Source organism: Canis lupus, chromosome 7, assembly GCF_011100685.1.
Source record: "Canis lupus familiaris isolate Mischka breed German Shepherd chromosome 7, alternate assembly UU_Cfam_GSD_1.0, whole genome shotgun sequence".
In the NCBI taxonomy this organism is placed as follows: Eukaryota; Metazoa; Chordata; class Mammalia; order Carnivora; family Canidae; genus Canis; species Canis lupus.
The window spans coordinates 27,475,471-27,495,497 of NC_049228.1; the positions used below are offsets into that span (position 1 = coordinate 27,475,471).

Genomic DNA, 20,027 nt, shown 5'->3' on the forward strand with positions numbered 1-20,027 from the left:
ACAGTAGTAGTTGTGGAATCACAAAGGAAGAAAGACAAATGGCCCCTTTACTTAAAAAGTTGCTAAAAGTTCTGTATCTAATTCCAATGTGTGGGACCAGTTCCATTGTGTGTGGAGAGGGGGGTTTCCCATACCATCACCACCAAGCTATTCTCTGAAACCAGAGGAGTGTCCTACAGTTCAACTCAATGCTGACACTATCTACCTAGAGATAGCATCGGATCATACAGGTTAAGGGTTGAGTCCCACCAGACTTCTCTCTGGCTTCAGATGCCAGTCACAAGTCCTAGGTTGTCACCTGTGCTTCTGAGTCATTGCTTATAAAAGAGAGGTTTCCACAACCCCTTCCTTTGGTTTGATTAATTTGCCAAAGTGGCTCACAGAATTTAGAAACATTTCATTTACTAAATCACTGGTTTATTATAGAAGGATACACCTCAGGAATAGCCAGAAGGAAGAGATTCGTAGGGCAAGGTATGTAAGAAGGGCATGGGCCTTCCATACCCTATTAGAGCATACCATTCTCCATAAATTTCCATGGGTTCACCAACCTACAAGCTTTCCAGATCCTTTCCTTTTGAGTTTTTATGGAGGCTTCATTATATAGGCATGATTGATTCAACATCTACCCCTCTTTGCTCTCTGGAAGTCAAGGAATAGAACTGAAAATACCAACCTTGGTGTGCTTTCCAAAAGTCACATCATTAACATAAACCCAGTTGTGGTGGAAAGAAAGTTGTAAATAACAATACACGCATTTCACTTTTATGGCTCTGTAACAACTGAGTACAGGAGATCAAATATTATGAAAAAAGATGTTCCCGCTGCTCTTATTGCTCAGGAAATTCCAAGAGTTTTGGGAACTGTGAGGCAGAAACTGTGTTCAAAGATCAAATATATATGAGAAATATATTTTGATAATCTGAATCACCAAATATGTATTTCTTATAAATCACAGTATCACAGTTGCTCAACCAAGAATCAGGTAGATGTGAAGTCAAAACAAAATTTGGTGTTTCACATTTATTTATAAATTAAAATATAGGAGACAGAAGTTTATATAAAGGGCCATTTGGAAAGAAGATTGGTACCGGCAGAGATGAGTGCCATGCCTCAATCTGGATGGACTTCTGAAGCTGGCAGGTTATGCACATTTTCTTACATAAGGTGAAAGGGGCACCCTTTGAGACTCCTGGCCAAGGAAAAGTCTTGGCTATTGACACCCTGGGAACAGGTAAACTACAGGCTCCAATTTGCCTCTTCCTGCAAATTCCTCTGCATCTCTTCAACTGTACTGTGAGTCCAGGGGGAGGCATGGGAGATGCCCAAGTGCCAGCTATCTACTTCATGGCCAGCTTCTACCAGATATGATGCTGCTCACTCCCTCTTTGACACAGCCTCATTGTTCACTGTTCTACTGCCTATGTTGCCCCAATTCTGTGGGGTTCATTTCTTTGGCACCAACAAATTCTGAGGGCTGGGGCCAGGCAAGATTCTGTAAGAAAGGTCTGCAACATCCTTCCTTTCTCTATACTGACCTCTATATCTTGGAAGCCTGAAAACTATACAACCTGTCTGAAACTCCCAGAAAGAGAACAGATTAGAAAATGGTACTCCCTGGGCCCAGTCCTGTTAGGAGCCCACCCAGGGATCCCGAGGAGCAGATTTCTTGGAATCAGGAAAGGCAGGTGGGATAAGGGACAAATCACTATTCTTCACAGCAGGAAGCTGTGTTTGAGCAGCATGTTTGGTGATTTAAGGTTTTCCAGATCTTCCACTTCTACCACCTGCCAGCTCCATTTTGCTGTGTATTTTCCTTATAATTCTTACAAAAAAAAAAAAAAAAAAGAGTGGTGCCTGGGTGGCTCAGTCAGTTGGATGTCTGCCTTCAGCTTGGGTCATGATCTTGGGGTCCTGGGATCTAGCCCTGCGATGGACTCCCTGCTTCATGGGAAATCTATTTTTCCCTCTCCCTCTATCTCTCCCTGATGCCTGTGCTCATCCTCCCTCTCTCTCTCTCTCTTTTTCACTCTAAAAAAAAAAAAAAAAAAAAAAAAGATTGTTACTATCTAGATTTGCAAGGGGTGTAAAGGAGAAAGGACACTGAATAGCATTTGGTAGTGTTAAAAACAAGATAACAGCCAAAATGGAGTCAGGAATGCTAAGCCCAAGTCACCAAATGTAGACTTACTTACAGTTTCAGCTCTTCTAGAAATGGAATCTTAAGCCAGTCAGTCAGGAATCATCTGATCAGCATTAATTAGGTAATCTGTCTGATAGACTCCTGCCATTCCCTAAAAGAAAATGACCTTGCAATAATCAACCAGCTTTATTTGTCTAGTATCACTTCCCTATTCTACTCCCTTCTGCTTATAAAAGTCTTTCATTTGGTACAGCTCTTCAGAGCTCATTTCTGCTAGATTGGATGCTGCCCAATTCATGAATCATTGAATAAAGCCAGTAAGATCTTTAAAATTTTCTCAGTTGAATTTTTTAAATAACAGTATCTATGATTTTATCTATTTGACCAACGCTCCTATTTCTAAGAATCTATCCTATAAAAATATTATTCATATTATTCATTATTACTCATTGTTTCTGAGCTCTACGTCCCTATTTCTATCTCTAATCACTGGAGAGCTCCGTTTGGAAAGCTCACAAACATCTCAAAACCACACTTCCTTCCCATCTTATTTTCACTGAACTCATGGTATTCTCATTCTCAAATTTGACTTGCATTCCATCTCCCCCATATCAGAAAATAGTGCCTCAAAAAAAAAAAAAAGAAAAAGAAAAAGAAAAAGAAAATAGTGCCTCTATCCAATCTATTTTCATACAGAATAAATCATGAGTATCTTTGATATTGTTTCCTTCATATCAAACGTCTAATCTATCTGTATTCTATCTAAAATATATCTGAAATCTGTCAGTTCTTCTCCACCTTCACTATCCCCATTAAGACTAACATCTTCTGCCTATACTAGAGCTTCATAACTTGCATTGTTATCCCCATTTATTCAAATTCCTATATGGTAAGAAAATGATAAGATGGGCTACAGACTGGGAGGACATATTTATAATCATATATCTGATAAAGTTATATTCAGAATATATAAAGAACTCTTACAACTCAATAATAGGACAAACAACCTCATTTTAAAAATGGGCAAAAGATTCGAATAAATATTTTACTAAACAATATATACAACAGGAATACCTGGGTGGCTCAGTGGTTGAGCTTCTGACTTCAGCTCAGGTCGTGCTCCTGGGGTCCAGGGATCAAGTCCCGCATCAGGTTCCCTATGAGGAGTCTGCTTCTCCCTCTGCCTATGTCTATGCCTCTCTCTGTGTGTCTCTCATGTATAAATAAATAAATCTTTAAAAACCCCACAATATATACAACAGGAAAAATGAACACAGAAAAGATGTTCAACATTATTATTTGCGAGGGAAATGCAAATTAAAGCCACAAAGAGATACTAGTACATACCCATTAGAATGACTAAGATTAAAAAGTCTGACAACAGCAAGTGTTCATGAGGATGTAGAGAAACTGGAAGCCTCATGCATTTTCAGTCAGAATGTAGAATCATACAGCCACTTGGGAAAACAGTTTGGCAGCTTTTTAAAAAGTTAAATAGGAACTTATCATAGAACCTAACAATTTCACTTCTAGGAATCAGTCCAAGAGAAATAAAACCTATGTCCATACTAAGACTTGTAGATGAATGTTCATAGTAGCCTTATTCATGATAGACACCCCCTGGTAACAATCCAAACGTCCATCAGCTGGTGAATGAATGAATGTGCTATATGCGTACCTTGGAATACTACTCAGCAATAAAAAATAACAAACTACTAATACCCACTGTGACACTGATGAACCTTAACAATATCATGTGCAATGAAACAAACCAGACACAAAAGTCTACAGAGTGTATGATTCTATTTATATGAAATTTCTAGGAAAACAAACCTATGGTGGCATCAGACATCAGATTAGTGGTTGCCTTGGACTGGGGTGGGAATAAATGGGTGCAAAATGGATACAAAGCACTTTTTTGCGTGATTGTAATGAAAGCTGCACAACTGTATAAATTTATTAAAACTCATCAAACTGTGGGCTTACAGTGGATAAACTGTACAGTAGGTCAGTTATACCTCAACAAAGCTGTTTAAAAAAATCCCTCTTAAAAAAAATCCCTCTAATACTTTTTATTTACAATACCTACGTAAAAGCAGACATCTTTCCCATAACCTATAAGGTCCTAATTTACTGGGCTTAATTGGCTTTGATTCTTCCAAATCCTCTTCTACCATTCTTTTTTTTTAAAAATTTTTTTATTGGAGTTCAATTTGCCAACATATAGCATAACACCCAGAGCTCATCCCGCCAAGTGCCCATCACCCAGTCACCCCAACGCCCCCCCCCTCCCCTTCCACTACCTTTTGTTCATTTCCCAGAGTTAGGTGTCTCTCATATTTTGTCACCCTCACTGATATTTTCACTCATTTTCTCTCTTTCCCTTTCACTAATTTTTATATTCCCCAAATGAATGAGACCATATAATGTTTGTCCTTTTCAGATTGACTTATTTCACTCAGCATAATACCCTCCAGTTCCATCCACGTCGAAGCAAATGTTGGGTACTTGTCGTTTCTAATGGCTGAGTGATATTCCATTGTATACATAAGCCACATCTTCTTTATTTTTTTATTTTTTTTTAATTTTTATTTATTTATGATAGTCACACACACAGAGAGAGAGGGGCAGAGACACAGGCAGAGGGAGAAGCAGGCTCCATGCACCGGGAGCCCGACGTGGGATTCGATCCCGGGTCTCCAGGATCGCGCCCTGGGCCAAAGGCAGGCGCCAAACCGCTGCGCCACCCAGGGATCCCCTCTACATCTTCTTTATCCATTCACTGTTGATGGACACCGAGGCTCCTTCCAGTTTGGCTATTGTGGACACTGCCGCTATAAACATCGGGGTGCAGGTGTCCCGGTGTTTCATTGCATCTGAATCTTTGGAGTAAATCCCCAGCAGTGCAATTGCTGGGTCGTAGGGCAGGTCTATTTTTAACTCTTTGAGGAACCTGCACACAGTTTTCCAGAGTGGCTGCACCAGTTCACATTCCCACCAACAGTGCAAGAGGGTTCCCCTTTCTCCGCATCCTCTCCAACATTTGTTGTTTCCTGCCTCGTTAATTTTCCCATTCTCATTGGTGTGAGGTGGTATCTCATTGTGGTTTTGATTTGCATTTCCCTGATGGCCAGTGAGGCAGAGCATTTTCTACCATTCTTGCTCACTGATTTCCAGCCAATGAGACTTAGTTCCAGCCTTGTGCTGTATAGGATTTTGCCTTAGGGACTTCCTACCTGCTGTCTTCTGCCTGAAATACCCTTAATCCTCCCACTCTTTAGCTGGAGAAGTATTACTGCTTTTTACATCTCAGTTTAAATGTCACTTCCTCAGAAAGAGCTTCCTTAACACACATCCCTTTGCAGTTTAAATTAGGTCACTCATTTTCTCTACCTGGACTGTTTCTTCAAAGATTTTTCACAGTCTGTAATTATGTATCTATTTTATGATGATTTGTTGGATTTCCATCTTCCCACTTCAATGTAAGCTCTAAGAGGGCAGGGGCCATATGTATTTTATATGCTCATATTCAGCAGGCGTCCTCTGACATTTAATTGGTTCATGTAAAATAAACAATCAGGTTAATTCATACAATTACCTGGGATTACATTTTGCCATTGAAATATTTTGAAGAGTTCACCACAAAGTTCACAGCTAAAATGAAAATAAAACACTTCATTGAAGTCTTATTTTTATTATGATTTTTTTCCTTTTTACCACTTGGGTACTTGGAACATGAGCTACTAATTTTTCTGGCTAAAGTCATCATATACAAGCTTTATGGGACAGAAGTTTGGGTCCTCGTAGCTGTCAACTGTTTCTTTTATTTTTTTTTAAAGATTTTTTTCTTTTGTTTATTTGAGAGAGAAAGAGAGCATAAGCAGAGGGAGACGCAGAGGGGAAAGGGAGACATAGACTCCCCACTGAGCAGGGAGCCCAATGTGGTGCCCGATCCCAGGACCTGGAGATCATGACCCGAGCCAAAGGCAGATGCTTAACCATCTGAGCCACTCAGGTGCCCCTCAACTGTTTCTATATACATTGGCAGAATTGATTTTCGAAGTGCAGGTACTCTCTTAATTGACCACATATCTGTAGGGACCTGAACTTTTGCCAAAAGCTCATTTGAGAGGAATAACATTCAGGAAAGATATCTACAGAATATATGTAGTCTTTGTAGAACTTCAGGTACCTGCTTACTTGTACTGGGCTATTTTGGTCCCTCCTAGAATTGCTTTTAGTGACTTGTACTGTCAGTCAATACACAACAAAATAAGAAATACTCCTGCTGACTTCACTGCAGAAATACAGTGTTCTTTATTACCAGTGCTATCTTTATGAGAACCTACTGTCTTTCTGGCGTGCTAGATGTGAATCTCCAGCTACCTACTAAGCATCACTACTTGGATGCAGAACCAGGAATCAGAGTAAGCCAGATGACAGAGTTTAACATTTGTACATAGAATTCTTTTCTACTAGTTAATAGGAATGACTGGTTTCCACATTTTTAGCAAGGCATCATTTTCCCTAATAAAGTATCACTGGGTACTCCAATATATAAAATATTAAAAAAAGTGTGTGTACATGGAGTTGTGGCTAAGCCATGCTTTGGTTTTTTACTCCCATTCCAGTATCTTTGGTCTCCTGAAGTAAGCAACAGAGGTGTCAAAATCCACTGATCTAGTCCAGTCCATCAATTTGGGATCGTGCCTCCTACTGAAACACAGAGGCACACAATTCATTTAATAAAATATAGACACTGTAAATGGCTCCTTAGGAAGACACAGGAGAAAATTTCCTAAGATACTTAGCAGATGATTAGTAATCCCACAATGACAGGAGGCTGCCCAGGATTAACACAGTATGTAAACTGGACCAGTCCAGCCTTATATGAGGATTCACTAAATGCCCATCAATCCTGCCTCCAGGAGAGTGTCTTTTGAAAGCTTCTTTAAGAACAGGGTCAGCAAGGATGCCTGGGTGGCTCAGTGGTTGAGCATCTGCCTTTGGCTCAGGGTGTGATCCCGGGATCCTGGGATGGAGTCCCGCATCGCTTTCCCTGCCTGGAGTCTGCTTCTCCCTTTGCCTATCTCTCGGCCTCTCTCTTTGTGTGTCTCTCATGAATAAATAAATAAAATATTAAAAAAAAAGAAAAGAATCGGATCAGCAGAGGGAGCTATTTGTTAATGTTACCATGTTTCTGGTGAGGTTTCTCAAACTCCTATGCAACTGTTCAGGCATTAATATTCCTAAAGGCCTGGCCACTGCGCAAAGTACTTCACTTGATCTTAGCCAAAAGGCCGAGAAGCTGGGCAAAGTACTTCAGAGGGTTGGGAGAGAAGTAGCACATAGAAGCAGAGCCCCCACATAGCCCACTTTCTTTGAAGTCTCCCTATTTATCTAAAAAATTAATGAAAATACTGTATTTTGCTCCATAAATTGTTCATATTCATTTTAGTGTTAAAACAATGTTTGGTATCTATCTATCTATCTATCTATCTATCATCTATCATCATCTATCATCTATCTATATCTATTTATTTTAAAGAGAGATTGAGAGAGAGAGTGTGTACAAGCAAGAGAAGGAAGAACAGAGGGAGAAGGAGAAGCAGGCTCCCCACTGAGCAGAGAATCCAAGGAGGACTTGATTTCAGCACCTTGAGATCATGACCTGAGCCAAAGGCAGACGCTTAACCAACTGAGCCACCCAGGCTCCCCAGGCTGGGATTTCTAGGCTCTCTCCTTTTAAAAAAATTTTTTTTTTTTCCTGGGGAGCCTCTAAAAGTTAGAATCCAGAAGTTTTTCTCTGGAGCCATTCAGATTTTCTAGAGAGGAAAGTGCTACTTTGCTTCCTGGTTGCTGGTATTATTGGACATAAGGCAGGGAGAAGGGATTGCTGGGGCTCATTCTTCAGAATGAAAACTTTTTTTTCTTTTTCTTAAAGTTTTTATTTTAATTCCAATTAGCTACCCCACAGTGTTATATTAGTTTCTGGTGTACAATTTAACGATTCAACAATTCCTTACATCACCCCATGCTCACCATGACAAGTTGTACCTCATTCCCTATTTTACCTCTCCACCCTGCCCCTACCCCTGTCCTGTTTGGTTACCATCAGTTTGTTCTCTATAATTAAGAGTCTGTTCCTTATTTTGTCTCTCTTTCTTTTTCCCTTTGCTCGTTTGTTTCTTAAATTTTACATGTGAGTGAAATCATGTGGTAGTCATCTTTCTCTGACTTATTTTGCTTAGCATTATTCTATCTAGCTCCATCCATGTTATTGCAAATGGCAAGATTTCATGCTTTTTAATGGCTGAATAATATTCCATTGTGTGTGTGTATCAGTTGATGAATGGATCCATGTGAGATATATATATATCTCCTATATATGTATATAATATTCCATTGTGTGTATCAGTTGATGAATGGATCCATGGATCCACACACAATGGAATATTATATACATATATAGGAGATATATATATATCTCACATCCTTATCCATTAATCGATACACCCTTGGGCTGCTTCTGTACTTTGGCTGTTGTACATAGTGCAGCTATAAATATAGGAATGCATGCCCAGTGTGGAGTCCAATGTGGGGCTCAATCTTATGACCCTGAGATCATGACCTGAGCCAAAACCAAGAGTCAGATGCTTAACTGACTGAACTACCCAGGTGCTCCATTTTGTTTAGGTTTTTTACATCTATATTCATCAGAGATATTGGCCTGTAGTTCTCTTTTTTTGTAGTATCTTTATCTAGTTTTGGTATCAGGATAATGTTGGCCTCATAGAATAAATTTGGAAGATTTTCTCTTCTTTTTTTTTTGGAATAGTTTGAGAGGAATAGGTATTAACTTCTTAAAATGTTTGGTAGAATTCACCTGTGAGGGCACTATAGTCTGGTCCTGGACTTTTGTGTGTTGGGAGTTTCTTGATTACTGTAGAATGGAGTCTTTAACACACTTGGCTTTACCTACTTGCCCCATCTTTGCCTTTGCTGTACTGGGTACCCATAGATCCTGAGCTTTTCAAAGTTTCTGTGGCTTCTTGTGATACTTATTGCAAAAGTAAAGAAAATCTCATTTAAAATGGAGTCAGATGCCCTGAAGGGGGAGCTTGCATGTATCTACCACTTGTTGCAGACTGCATAATCAGCAGGGAGAAAAGATAAGAATTATTTTGACAAGGGAGGGCACATTTTCACATGGAAGTTTATCTCCTGCCTTTAAGAAAAGGAAAGACAATCCTTCCCTCCCTGCTCCAGAAACAAAGCACTAACCACCAGTGCAGCCAAGGAGAAACTGCCTCAATCTCAAACTCTTATTCCCCGATAAACTTTTGTTCATGACAGCACTCTTCAGTTTCTTCCTAAAACCTAATAAAAGCTGACCTTGTCTTTGCCTCTTCAGACTTGCCATGGTTCAGCAATTGCAACCTCTATTACTCTTAAGTAAACCTATTCTTTTTTCACTTGAACAAAATTGCTTTGTTGAAAGTGAATACTGTAATAGTTTAAGTTGTAAACTTCCTCCACTTTGTTAGTTTATTACTATTCCATCTGCTTTTCATCTACTTAAAATGTGATGACATTGCCCATCAGCTATTGTCTCCCATTATTTTTTTTTTCCTTTACTGTTGTTTTGGTGGGGTTTTAAAGAAATGAAATAAACATAATAACATGTGTTCTATCTGGCATGTTTAACCAGAAGTCTTAGTAAGACTGATTTTTATCTCATACCCTAAAAAATATTTCAAAATGAAGTTTTCTTCTTGTGGGGGTGGGGATAGTCTACTTAATTTAGCCAAGCTGCCCTTTTTCCATTTTTTGAACATCTTGTTTGGAATTACAGAAGCAATCAGTTTCTCTTTCTTTCTTTCTTTCTTTCTTTCTTTCTTTCTTTCTTTCTTTCTTTCTTTTTTAAGATTTTTAAAATTTATTCATGAGAGACACACAGAGAGTGGCAGAGACAGAAGAAGCAGGGTCCATGCAAGGAGCCTGATATGGGATTTGATTCCGGGACTCCGGGATCATGCTGTGAGCCGAAAGCAGACGCTCAACCGCTGAGCCACCCAGGCATCCCAAAAGGGCAAATCAGTTTCATTTTTAATATTTTCTTTTTTTTTTCTTGAGGGGGGGGTAGATACCATGAGTGGGGGGCAGGGGCAAGGGGAGAGGGAGAGAGAATTCCAAGCATGCTCCAAACCAGCACAGAGCCCAATGTGGGGCTCCATCTCACAACCCTGAGATCATGACCTGAGCTGACATCAAGAGTCAGACACGTAACTGGCTGAGCCACCCAGGCACCTCTGTGTTACGTTTTAGTTTTAATTGAAAAGTAATTTCTGGGTTTGCCTTTATAACTTTCACAGCCACAGCATGTCCTAATGATTTTTAGCTGCTGTTAGAAGCCAAATTTCCTTTCAGAGGAAGATGATTTAGTCCAACTAATGTGTCTTAAGTATAAATGTAGGCTGTCACTTAGCATTTCCCTCCTAGGACATTAGAGAGGATGGATGCCCTCTGCCCAATGGCCCCATAAAGCTGTATTATTGTAGCTGACTTTTTCTGCCTTTCAAGTTATCAGTGTTCTCAAGAGTTATGGATAATGGTTTAATTCTCCCACGTGACTCCAGAGCACTCTTCTATTGGAGTTGGAGTTCTTGCCTTTCCTTGTCTTCCTTCTTGCTTGCTTCTTTTCTTTGCTTTTGTGTTTTTTGCTTTTGTCTATTAATCGCTTTGGCTATTGCCAGTGGATCATTATAACTGATTTGTTGATGGTTTTTGACCTGTCAGCTACCTGAAAATTAACTGAGGGTAGTAGAGGGAGACCAGATTGTCTGGTATGATGTAAAGTAAGGTCAGATGAGCTCTATGTGTACATGGGTGTTCATATAGTTCTCTTTATGTTTTCAGAATGAATGGCAGGCACTCTCATTACTTCTCCTATGGGGACTCTAAAGTCTGCTTGAAGAACTATAGTGAGCTCATCTTGGAGGAGATTGAGATGTTAGAACTTGTGTGCATAAGGGTACTCCAAGAAAATAAATGTTTTATTTATTTCCTTTTTAGTTATTAAAAACCAGAAGATGCAATCTCTGAAGTTTAGTCCTTTTTTTTTTTTTTTTTTTTTTTAATGATTTCCTTTTCACTTGAAGGATTTCCTTTTGAGGAGATAAATTTTTGGAAATTGCATGACAGAAGTATCTAATTGTAATGCTAAGCTTTGAACACATTTTATTATTCAGCAAGAGATTTTTATAGCAGGTTTATTTTTAATTTCCTTGAACAACCTAGCAAAATGTGGTTTGCCTCATAAGGCTTCTTAATATTGCATTCTTTCATTTAAATTATACTTTAAAATACAAGTTACATTAGTGATAGAAGATAAAACTACTAGTAATATTTTTAAAATGTTGTGGAATTATGGGTTATCCCTGGAACCTTGTTTCATTCTTAATCGAGTAAGTGAAAAGACATAGCTTGCTGCTTGGAGGAAAACTGCTTCATTGTTAGCTTGGACCTTAGAAAGGCTCAAGTCTAGGCATGGACCAAATTTTTCACTGCCTCTCCTAGGAAACTGCACACACAGCAGGTTGGACATTTTATTGGCCCCTCTCCATCTGTGAGATCTGATTATAAATACTGCATCAGACGAGGGTTGGACTTTTTTTTTTTTTTTTTTTTTAAGTAGGCTCCTGCATGGAGCCCAATGCTGGGCTTGAACTCACAACCCTGAGATCAGGACCTGAGCTGAAATCGAGAGTCAGATGCTTAATCAACTGAGCCACCCAGGCGCCCTGGGCTGCATCTCTTTAAGTAGATCTCAGTTTCTCCATTACTAGGATCCAAGGATTCCTCAGATTAGATTCCAAGCTTCACTGCAAGCTTCCATTGGTGTGGCCTGCAGGTCACACTTTGTACATAAGTGCAAATGGTCAGAATTGCAAAAATCCACCAGAAAGAATTTTGCAATACTAGTTGAAAGGTTTACAAAGTTTCATGAAGCTAATGATTCACCCTAATCTATTTACTTAGATGACTTCATGTGTACTGTAAAGGAAAAGCACTCCACTGAGTCTACTTTGTTCTTATTGCTCTACTACAAGCACTTCCTCACTTCTGACACCAAGTGTGTGGGTTCTCCACACATCAAGCAATTCTGGAACACAAGCCTTGCTTCACTGCACCACCCAACGTAGGAGGCCAATCTCCAGTCTAGGTTGTAATCTGTGCTTCTGACCCACCAGCTATAGATTGGAGGGGCTCATACTCCTTCCTCAGGTTCTATTAAATAACTAGACTGGCTCACAGAACTCAAGAAAAGTTTCCTTGCTACATTACTGATTTGTTATAAAACGAAATAACTCAAGAACAACCAGATGTAAGAGATACGTAGGGCAAAGTGTGGGTTGTATTGGCCAAGGACAGCTACCCTAGAATGTGCCACTTTGGCATACTGATTATTTTAAATAAAAATTACCTAAGAAATAGCTAATGCAAAGAGTACTCTGACCCTCCCACTGCCCCTTGTCACGAGACAGCAAGAAATAAATCTCCCATGTGAAAGATACCCTCTGTGTACCAGGAGGTAAAGAGACATCCTTATTACCAGAGGTAGGAAATTTAGAGCCAAAAAGTCTGGGTAAACAACCCTGGTTACTTTTTACTCACTTACCACTCTCGCCCAAAGTCTGTTTAAAGTTTCTTGCTAAATGAAGCTCCCAAAGTTAAGTTGTCTCTATCCTGTCAACTCCTCACAGATTTCCCTCTGTCTAAGATGTATAAAAACTGCCTGCCTTGTTCATTTCTTTGGGTCTCAATTTCATTATTGGGACTCTGTGAACATATAATAAAACTCGGATTTTGTCTCTTGCTTATATGTCTCATGTCATTTTATTTTTTAAACCACTTGGAAGGGGAGCCTGGGTGGCTCAGTTGATTGAGCATCTGCCTTCGGCTCAGGTCATTCTCCCAGGGTCCTGGGATTGAGTCCCACGTGGGCTCCCTGCTCAGCAGGGAGCCTGCTTCTCCCTCTGCTCCTACCCCTGCTCATGTGCTCTCTCTCAAATAAATAAATAAATAAATAAAATCTTTAGGAAAAAAAAAAAAAAACCCTCTTGAAGACCTTGAGGGTAGAAGGAGAAGCTCTTCCTCCCCTATAGGGGAGGAGTGCAAAGCTATCATGCCCTCTGTGAGAATGACTGTCTCCTAGCACCTCCATGTGTTCACCAACCCAGAAGCCCTCTGAAACTTGTCCTTTTTGTTCAGTTTTGTTTTTCATGTTTTTGAGGTTCCACTACATACGTTTAGACCATTGGCCACTAGTGATTATTAACTCAATCTCCAGCTGAAAGTTCCAACCTATTAATCATTTGGTTGGTTCCCCTGGCAACCAGCCCCCATTTTTAGGGACTTTCCAAAGTCACTACACTAACATAAACTCAGGTATGGTCGAACAGGGCTTGTTATGAATCCAAAAGTCATCTTTTTCACTCTATCACTTAGGAAATTCCAAAGGTTTTAGAATCTCTGTGCCAGAAATGAGAACAAGACCAAAAGGATGTTTCTTATTGTAAATCATAATATCACACATGCCTTATTGATGCCTCATACAAATTATTTTTATTTAAACTTTGTTTTTATTCCTCCCAAATTTTTATATGTTAAAGTCTGTATAAGATCTAAAGAGATAGATCTCTGAGGTTCTTAATTAATAGTAATAACTCCTTACATTCATTGAAATAAATTTCTAGGCCACTCCTGCTTCAGGTGCCATGTAAACAAATGGATATTTTCCCAATGGAGAATGTCTGCTTCATGTATTAAAGTTGGCATCACCTAAATTATTTTCTTTAATCATTTTTCATATGTTTGAATCAATATAATTTTTTAAAAATCCATTTTCGGAGGCACTTGGTGGCTCAGTTGGTTAGGTGTTGACTCTTGTTACTCAGTGTAAGAGGGTTCCCTTTTCTCCACATCCTCTCCAACATTTGTGGTTTCCTGCCTTGTTAATTTTCCCCATTCTCACTGGTGTGAGGTGGTATCTCATTGTGGTTTTGATTTGTATTTCCCTGATGGCAAATGATGCAGAGCATTTTCTCATGTACATGTTGGCCACGAAGCTAGACAAATGTTGATCTTAATATGTAACTTGGATATATGGCATTATGTATGAGTAGTGGTGAGAAACATATGCAGAAGGGAAGAAAATTGGATGTGGACCCAAGTTCCAAGGTGGACTCTGGAGAGCCGTCTCAATTATAGAGGCTGACTTTTGAAGCACAGTGGGCAAGCAGCAAGTTCACAGTCAGCAGAGGCAGTGGTTGGCACTGGAATATCCAGTTCACTGACAGAACTCAGCTTTGAAAAAATCAAGTGACTTTTAGTCCTTGGGTATTAAGTAGTCAGATGACTGTCATTCAGGAAGTATGCCACTGTACCATGGTTCTCCAGTCATCAAAAATATTTTGCTTCTAATAAAGACTGATTTGAGCAACTTTGGAGAAAAGCATTCAGAGGAGGCAGTTAGAAGAGCATAAACTGCGTAAAATTTGGAAGAATGACAAAAACTCAATTCCACCCATCCATTCATCCATTTTCCCATCCATCTACTTATTCATCTTTACTTGCTTTGATTACTTTACCACATATTTATTGAGCCCCTTCTTTGTACCACACATTGAATTAGGTGCTGGGAATGTAATGGAGAGCAAAATAGGTATGGTCTCTGTCTTCCTGGCACTTAAGAGTCTAATGGGTGTGATAGAGGTAATTAAAAATCATAAATGCATTATTACCAAATTGTGAGAAGGATCTGAAGCAAAGGCAAATGGTATTGTGAAAAAAATAATAGGACACTTGACCTAGTCTGGGGAATCAAGGTAGTTCCCCTGATGAAGAAGTGTTTGAGCTGAGATCTGAAAGAGAAGGAGTACCCGTGAAGAATGGGAGGAGAGTGAGTCAGCTTGTGCAAAGGCCAATTGTAGGTATTTCTTCCAAATTCTGCATTCAGATTGGTGGGTGGAGTGAAATCGTCCACAGTAGGAATATTTGGACCATGGAAATCTGCAAGCACTATAAACAGGACTTTCAGAAAGCCGGTTCTAAGACATTTGCTGGCATCCTCATGGGAGAAGGGAGATGCAACTGATATGTATACTAATCACTCAGTAGGACTCAGGTGCTATGTTAGATACTGGGTATATTACTTTACTTAATGCTCACACTAACTCTGTGCAATAGAAATATTTATCCTCATTTCATAGACATAGAGTGGGACTTAAAGTAAGAAAGTGAATTTCCCAAAATTGTTGAGCTAGAACATGGACAAGGTCATATTTGAACCCAAGTCTGTTAGGCTTTTTTTTTTTTTTTTAAAGATTTTATTTACCCATTCATGAGAGACACAGAGAGAGGCAGAGACATAGGCAGAGTGAGAAGCAGGCTCCATGTAAGAAGCCCTATGTGGGACTCAATCCCTGGACTCCGGGATCACACCCTGAGCTGAAGGCTGACGCTCAACCGCTGAGCTACCCAGGCATCCCTGGGTAGCTCAGCTTTTGATAAGCAAAAAAGGCTTTTGATAAGCAAAAAAGACTTATTTAGAAGAGCCCTTGTAAATGGTTCACCCACTTCTGGAGTGTGTAATTTTCAGAAGTTAAAAGGCAATTCTCTTTTGCAAACATAGAATGGATACCTGTCAAAGATTTAATCATCTCATTACTTAGTGAGGGAACCAGTACAATGATCAGGCCAGTTCAAAAAGAATTTATGGAAGTGGGTATTCATAGGCAGTTCAATAAAGAAATCTTAGAATAAATGATCTAGGTTAGAAACAAAATTGATTAATGTTTTACAGGGCAATAAAACATAACCTTTGGGATTATCTCTTCTGCTAGAGAGAAATCATTTGCATCTTTATTGGATATAAATCTACAAGTTAACATAACTTCACAGAATATGAGCCCCTAATTAATAGTAAATAGAAAAGTCAGAAAATAGTAAATTCTCCCAGAAAATGAAATAATCCTTGAGGGGATTGTTAAACAATGCTTCAGTGTGACATTGAAAGGGCATTCAGGTATTCTTTTAGCTTTGTTTCTATGTTTTGTACAATTTTTCTTAAGTGTGAGCAAGTAACTCTCATTCTAACCTCTACACCTAACTTTATGGTGACACAGGGCACACTACCCCAAAACATGGCACCCTGGCACATTGAATATCTTAAGATGAAAGAATCTAAGAAAAATAGCAGATGTAGGAAGGTCACCCTGACCTTCCCTCAGCTTCCCTTCCTCTTTCCTGAAACAGGTGATGAATCTCCTATGTGAAAGTTACCCTCTGCTCCAGGAGGAAGGCAGACATGGTCATCACCAGAGACAGGGAATTTGAGGCTTGGAAATCTGTACAAGCAAACTTTGTTGAGCTAACCCTTATCTTCCCAGACACTTCTCCATCATTTACTATCCCTAGTCCAAACCTCTCTGCCTTCTCAATTCTTTACATATTTATTGTTTCTTTGTCTAAAATGTATAAGGCTTTCTACTCTGGTCACTTCTTCAGGCCTTCATTCTTCTGTAGTCTCCTGGGTTAAGTGTAAAAATTCAACAATATTTGTTTTGTTTTGTTTTTTTAAAGACTTATTTATTTATTTGTGAGACACAGGGAGAGAGAGAGGCAGAGACATAGGTAGAGGGAGAAGCAGGCTCCTTGCAGGGAGCCCAATGTGGGACTTGATCCCAAACCATAGGATCATGCCTTGAGCCAAAGGCAGATGTGCTTAACCGGTGAGCCACCCAAGTGTCCCAAGTCAACAAAATTCATATGCTTTTTTTTCCCCTGTTAATTGGTCGGTTTAATTTTCAGGCTTAGCCAGGCACCCTGAAAATGTCAAGGAAAATTTTTTCCTTTTCTACAGGGATATGTAGTTAAGTGTGGGGACGCTAGAATAAAGATCTGCCCGGTTCTGTCCCTTAGTAGTTATGTGACTTCAGGTGAATTAAGTAACCTTTCTTCCTCAATTCCCTCATCTGTATAATGAGGGTGATAATAACAGTACTTACCTCCTAGGTCGCTGAGAGGATTAAGCGGTCTTGGCAGCATAGATTAGGGTGGACTCATCTAGGCTTCTCCAGTCAGCCTTTACTGGCTGCTGCTTTTTGTTTCCAAGATAGAGTCAACAGACAGGAAGTTGTGGGCTAAAGTAGGTTTACAACCTTTGAAGTGGGAAGTTGATAAAACAGCAAGTCAAGAAATAGAAAGGAAGGGATCTGATAGTAGAGGGGTTCTTATCTGGCGTGTTGATGATGTACTAGCAAAGTACGTAGCCAGAAGTGGAACATGGAGGTATAATTAAATGCTAGGGTACAGGTTTGGGGTCTCTAGTCTCTACTCCTAAATAGCAACTTATTTCTTCACCTGGGTTCTAAGCAAATTATAAAATAAAAGAGTGAAATTTGAGTCCAAAATACTTATTTTGTTATAGATAGAGGTTAAGCTAGAATATATGGTTTTGCTCATCAAACTTCAGAATTGGGAGACTTCCCCACCCAGTGCCTGGGGCAGTGCAGAACATATGCTTTCTTTGGGCAGGCTTGCTCCCACCAGAGAGCCAGCAAAGCTGGTTGGGGAGCAGATTTTGCCCTAGATTTGTCAAATCATTGTACCTGCCCAGATTCATAAGCAGAATGAGTAAGGAGATGGAGAGAGGCCCAGGGCTATACCAATTCAGGTCCTCTCACAGGAAGGAAGCATTAGGAATGAGGAAGAAGCGGATCTGGGACCATACAGGATCCAGAAGAAGAATGGTACATTTCACAGGGGGGGTACAGAGATGCCCTGTGGACCGCCCGCAACTCTATCTCCTTTTATGGTCAAGTTAGATTTTAGTCTTTTTTTTTTTCTTTAAAGAATTTATTTATTTATTCATGAGAGACACGGAGAGAGAGGCAGAGACACAGGCAGAGGGAGAAGCAGGCTCCATGCGGGGAGCCCGAGCAGGACTTGATCCCGGTAACTCTGGGATCACGCCCTGAGCCGAAGGCAGACACTCAACCGCTGAGCCACCTAGGAGTCCCAGTTAGTCTTATTCTCCTGGATAAGTTCGAAATTTCAGAGTGTGAGAAAGTTATCTTTAGTGAACATTGACCATTAACTTCTGTTTTCTCCTACTGACTTTGGAGAACTGATCATGCATTTCTTGTACTCAGAGGTACAGATATTGCTAAGGGCCCAAAGGCCTCAGTCCCACTGTTGTAGTCATTAGACTGTTCCCAGAGCCTACTGAAAATAAATCTGTGAGACTTTGAGAAGCCTTGTTAGTCTGGGGAAACCGAATTTAATTCAGTGAATTGCTTTTCAAGTGAATTGCTTTTCAATCAGTCTTGCTTTCTTTCTTTCTTTCTTTCTTTCTTTCTTTCTTTCTTTCTTTCTTTCTTTCTTTTTTCTTTCTTTCTTTCTTTTTTCTTCCTTTCTTTTTTTTTAAGATTTTATTCATTTATTTATTGGAGAGAGAGAGAGAGAGAGAGAGAGAGAGAGACTGAGTAGGGAGGGGCATAGCGGGAGAGAGGACAAGCAGATTCCGAGCTGAGCATGGATGCGGGGCTGGACTCCACAACTCTGAGATCATGATCTGAGCAGAAACCAAGAATTGCAGCTTAACCAACTGAGCCAGCCAGATGTTTCTCAATTAGGTTTCTTTCTGTTCCTGCCTTCAAAGAGTATATAACTTAGAAGGATGCAAAGAAATAATCACAAAGAGTTTTTCTTGTCTGGGGATTTGTTACCTGAATCTCTCATGTTACACTCTTAAACTTACTTTATGTTTCTTTATGGAACTTATCACTATCCAGCACTTTATTGTTTATTTTGTGTCTCTCATATTTTATTATAAATTCCATGAAGCCATGGACTTTCTTTTTAGTCACTGCCATAGCATTATGCTCTAGAATAGTGTTTGGAACATAGTAGATGCCCAATAGATATTTGTTGAATGAATTAATGAATTACCTGACCACTTAAAAGTTTATTTTCTCTCAAACACATATACTTACTCAACAGGAGAGTCTACCCTGGGTATCATTTTGCATCAATGTCTTTGTGGTCATCTAATGATCATCTGATATTGTATACCATACAACGCAAAATACGTAATAGCAAGTGAAATGGCAAAACCTTCAAAATAAGAAGGACGGGGATCCCTGGGTGGCGCAGCGGTTTGGCGCCTGCCTTTGGCCGAGGGCGTGATCCTGGAGGCCCGGGATCGAATCCCACGTCGGGCTCCCGGTGCATGGAGCCTGCTTCTCCCTCTGCCTGTGTCTCTGCCTCTCTCTCTCTCTCTGTGACTATCATGAATAAATAAATAAAATCTTTAAAAAAAAAAAAAACAAAATAAGAAGGACTTCATGTAGTTGATAAAGACAATATGCAAGAACAGCTAAGCCATTGGCAAATCTGAATTTAGCAGAGTTAAATCAGTATGAGATTTTAAGAACAAATAGAGATAATTGACAAGCATAATGACAAGACAGGAGTTTCAAAAGAGAAACTGCCATGTCATGGCAGTTAGGGTAGCCCGGGTGGCTCAGGGATTTAGGCTTGCCTTTGGCGCAGGGCGTGATCCTGGAGACTGGGGATCGAGTCCCACATCAGGCTTCCTGCATGGAGCCTGCTTCTCCCTCTGCCTGTGTCTCTGCCTCTCTCTCTCTCTCTGTGTCTCTCATGAATAAATAAATAAAATCTTAAAAAAAAAAACCCAAAAGAGAATGATTTAAATGTAAAAGAATTAAGAGTTCCTTGGTAAGATCAATGAAAACTTTGGAAATTTTTACAAAATGACCAATCGTGTAATTTTGCTTTGAAAGTCAAACATGAGGTC

At 39.7% G+C, this 20,027-nt stretch overlaps 1 protein-coding gene and 1 long non-coding RNA gene across 5 annotated transcripts in view; one reads left to right on the forward strand and one right to left on the reverse strand.

The window, feature by feature from the left end:
* Positions 1-20,027, forward strand: part of LOC106559008 — a 107,747-nt gene that overhangs the window by 60,407 nt on the left and 27,313 nt on the right. The gene's annotated exons all lie outside the window — the stretch shown is intronic.
* FMO4 (flavin containing dimethylaniline monoxygenase 4) overlaps positions 1-20,027 on the reverse strand; it is a 67,421-nt gene that overhangs the window by 17,519 nt on the left and 29,875 nt on the right. For 2 of the 4 annotated variants that reach the window (XR_005362087.1, XR_005362088.1), the window contains exons 9-10: positions 17,215-17,367; positions 2,192-2,294 (exon numbers count right to left, since the gene is read on the reverse strand). Coding sequence is in view for 1 of the 4 variants with exons in the window: in XM_038542558.1 (XP_038398486.1) it covers positions 17,361-17,367 (7 nt within the window). In the remaining 3 variants the exon portion in view is untranslated. Of the gene's footprint in view, positions 1-2,191; positions 2,295-17,204; positions 17,368-20,027 lie in introns of those variants that run through there. The other 2 variants (XR_005362089.1, XM_038542558.1) reach the window with 2 other exon arrangements.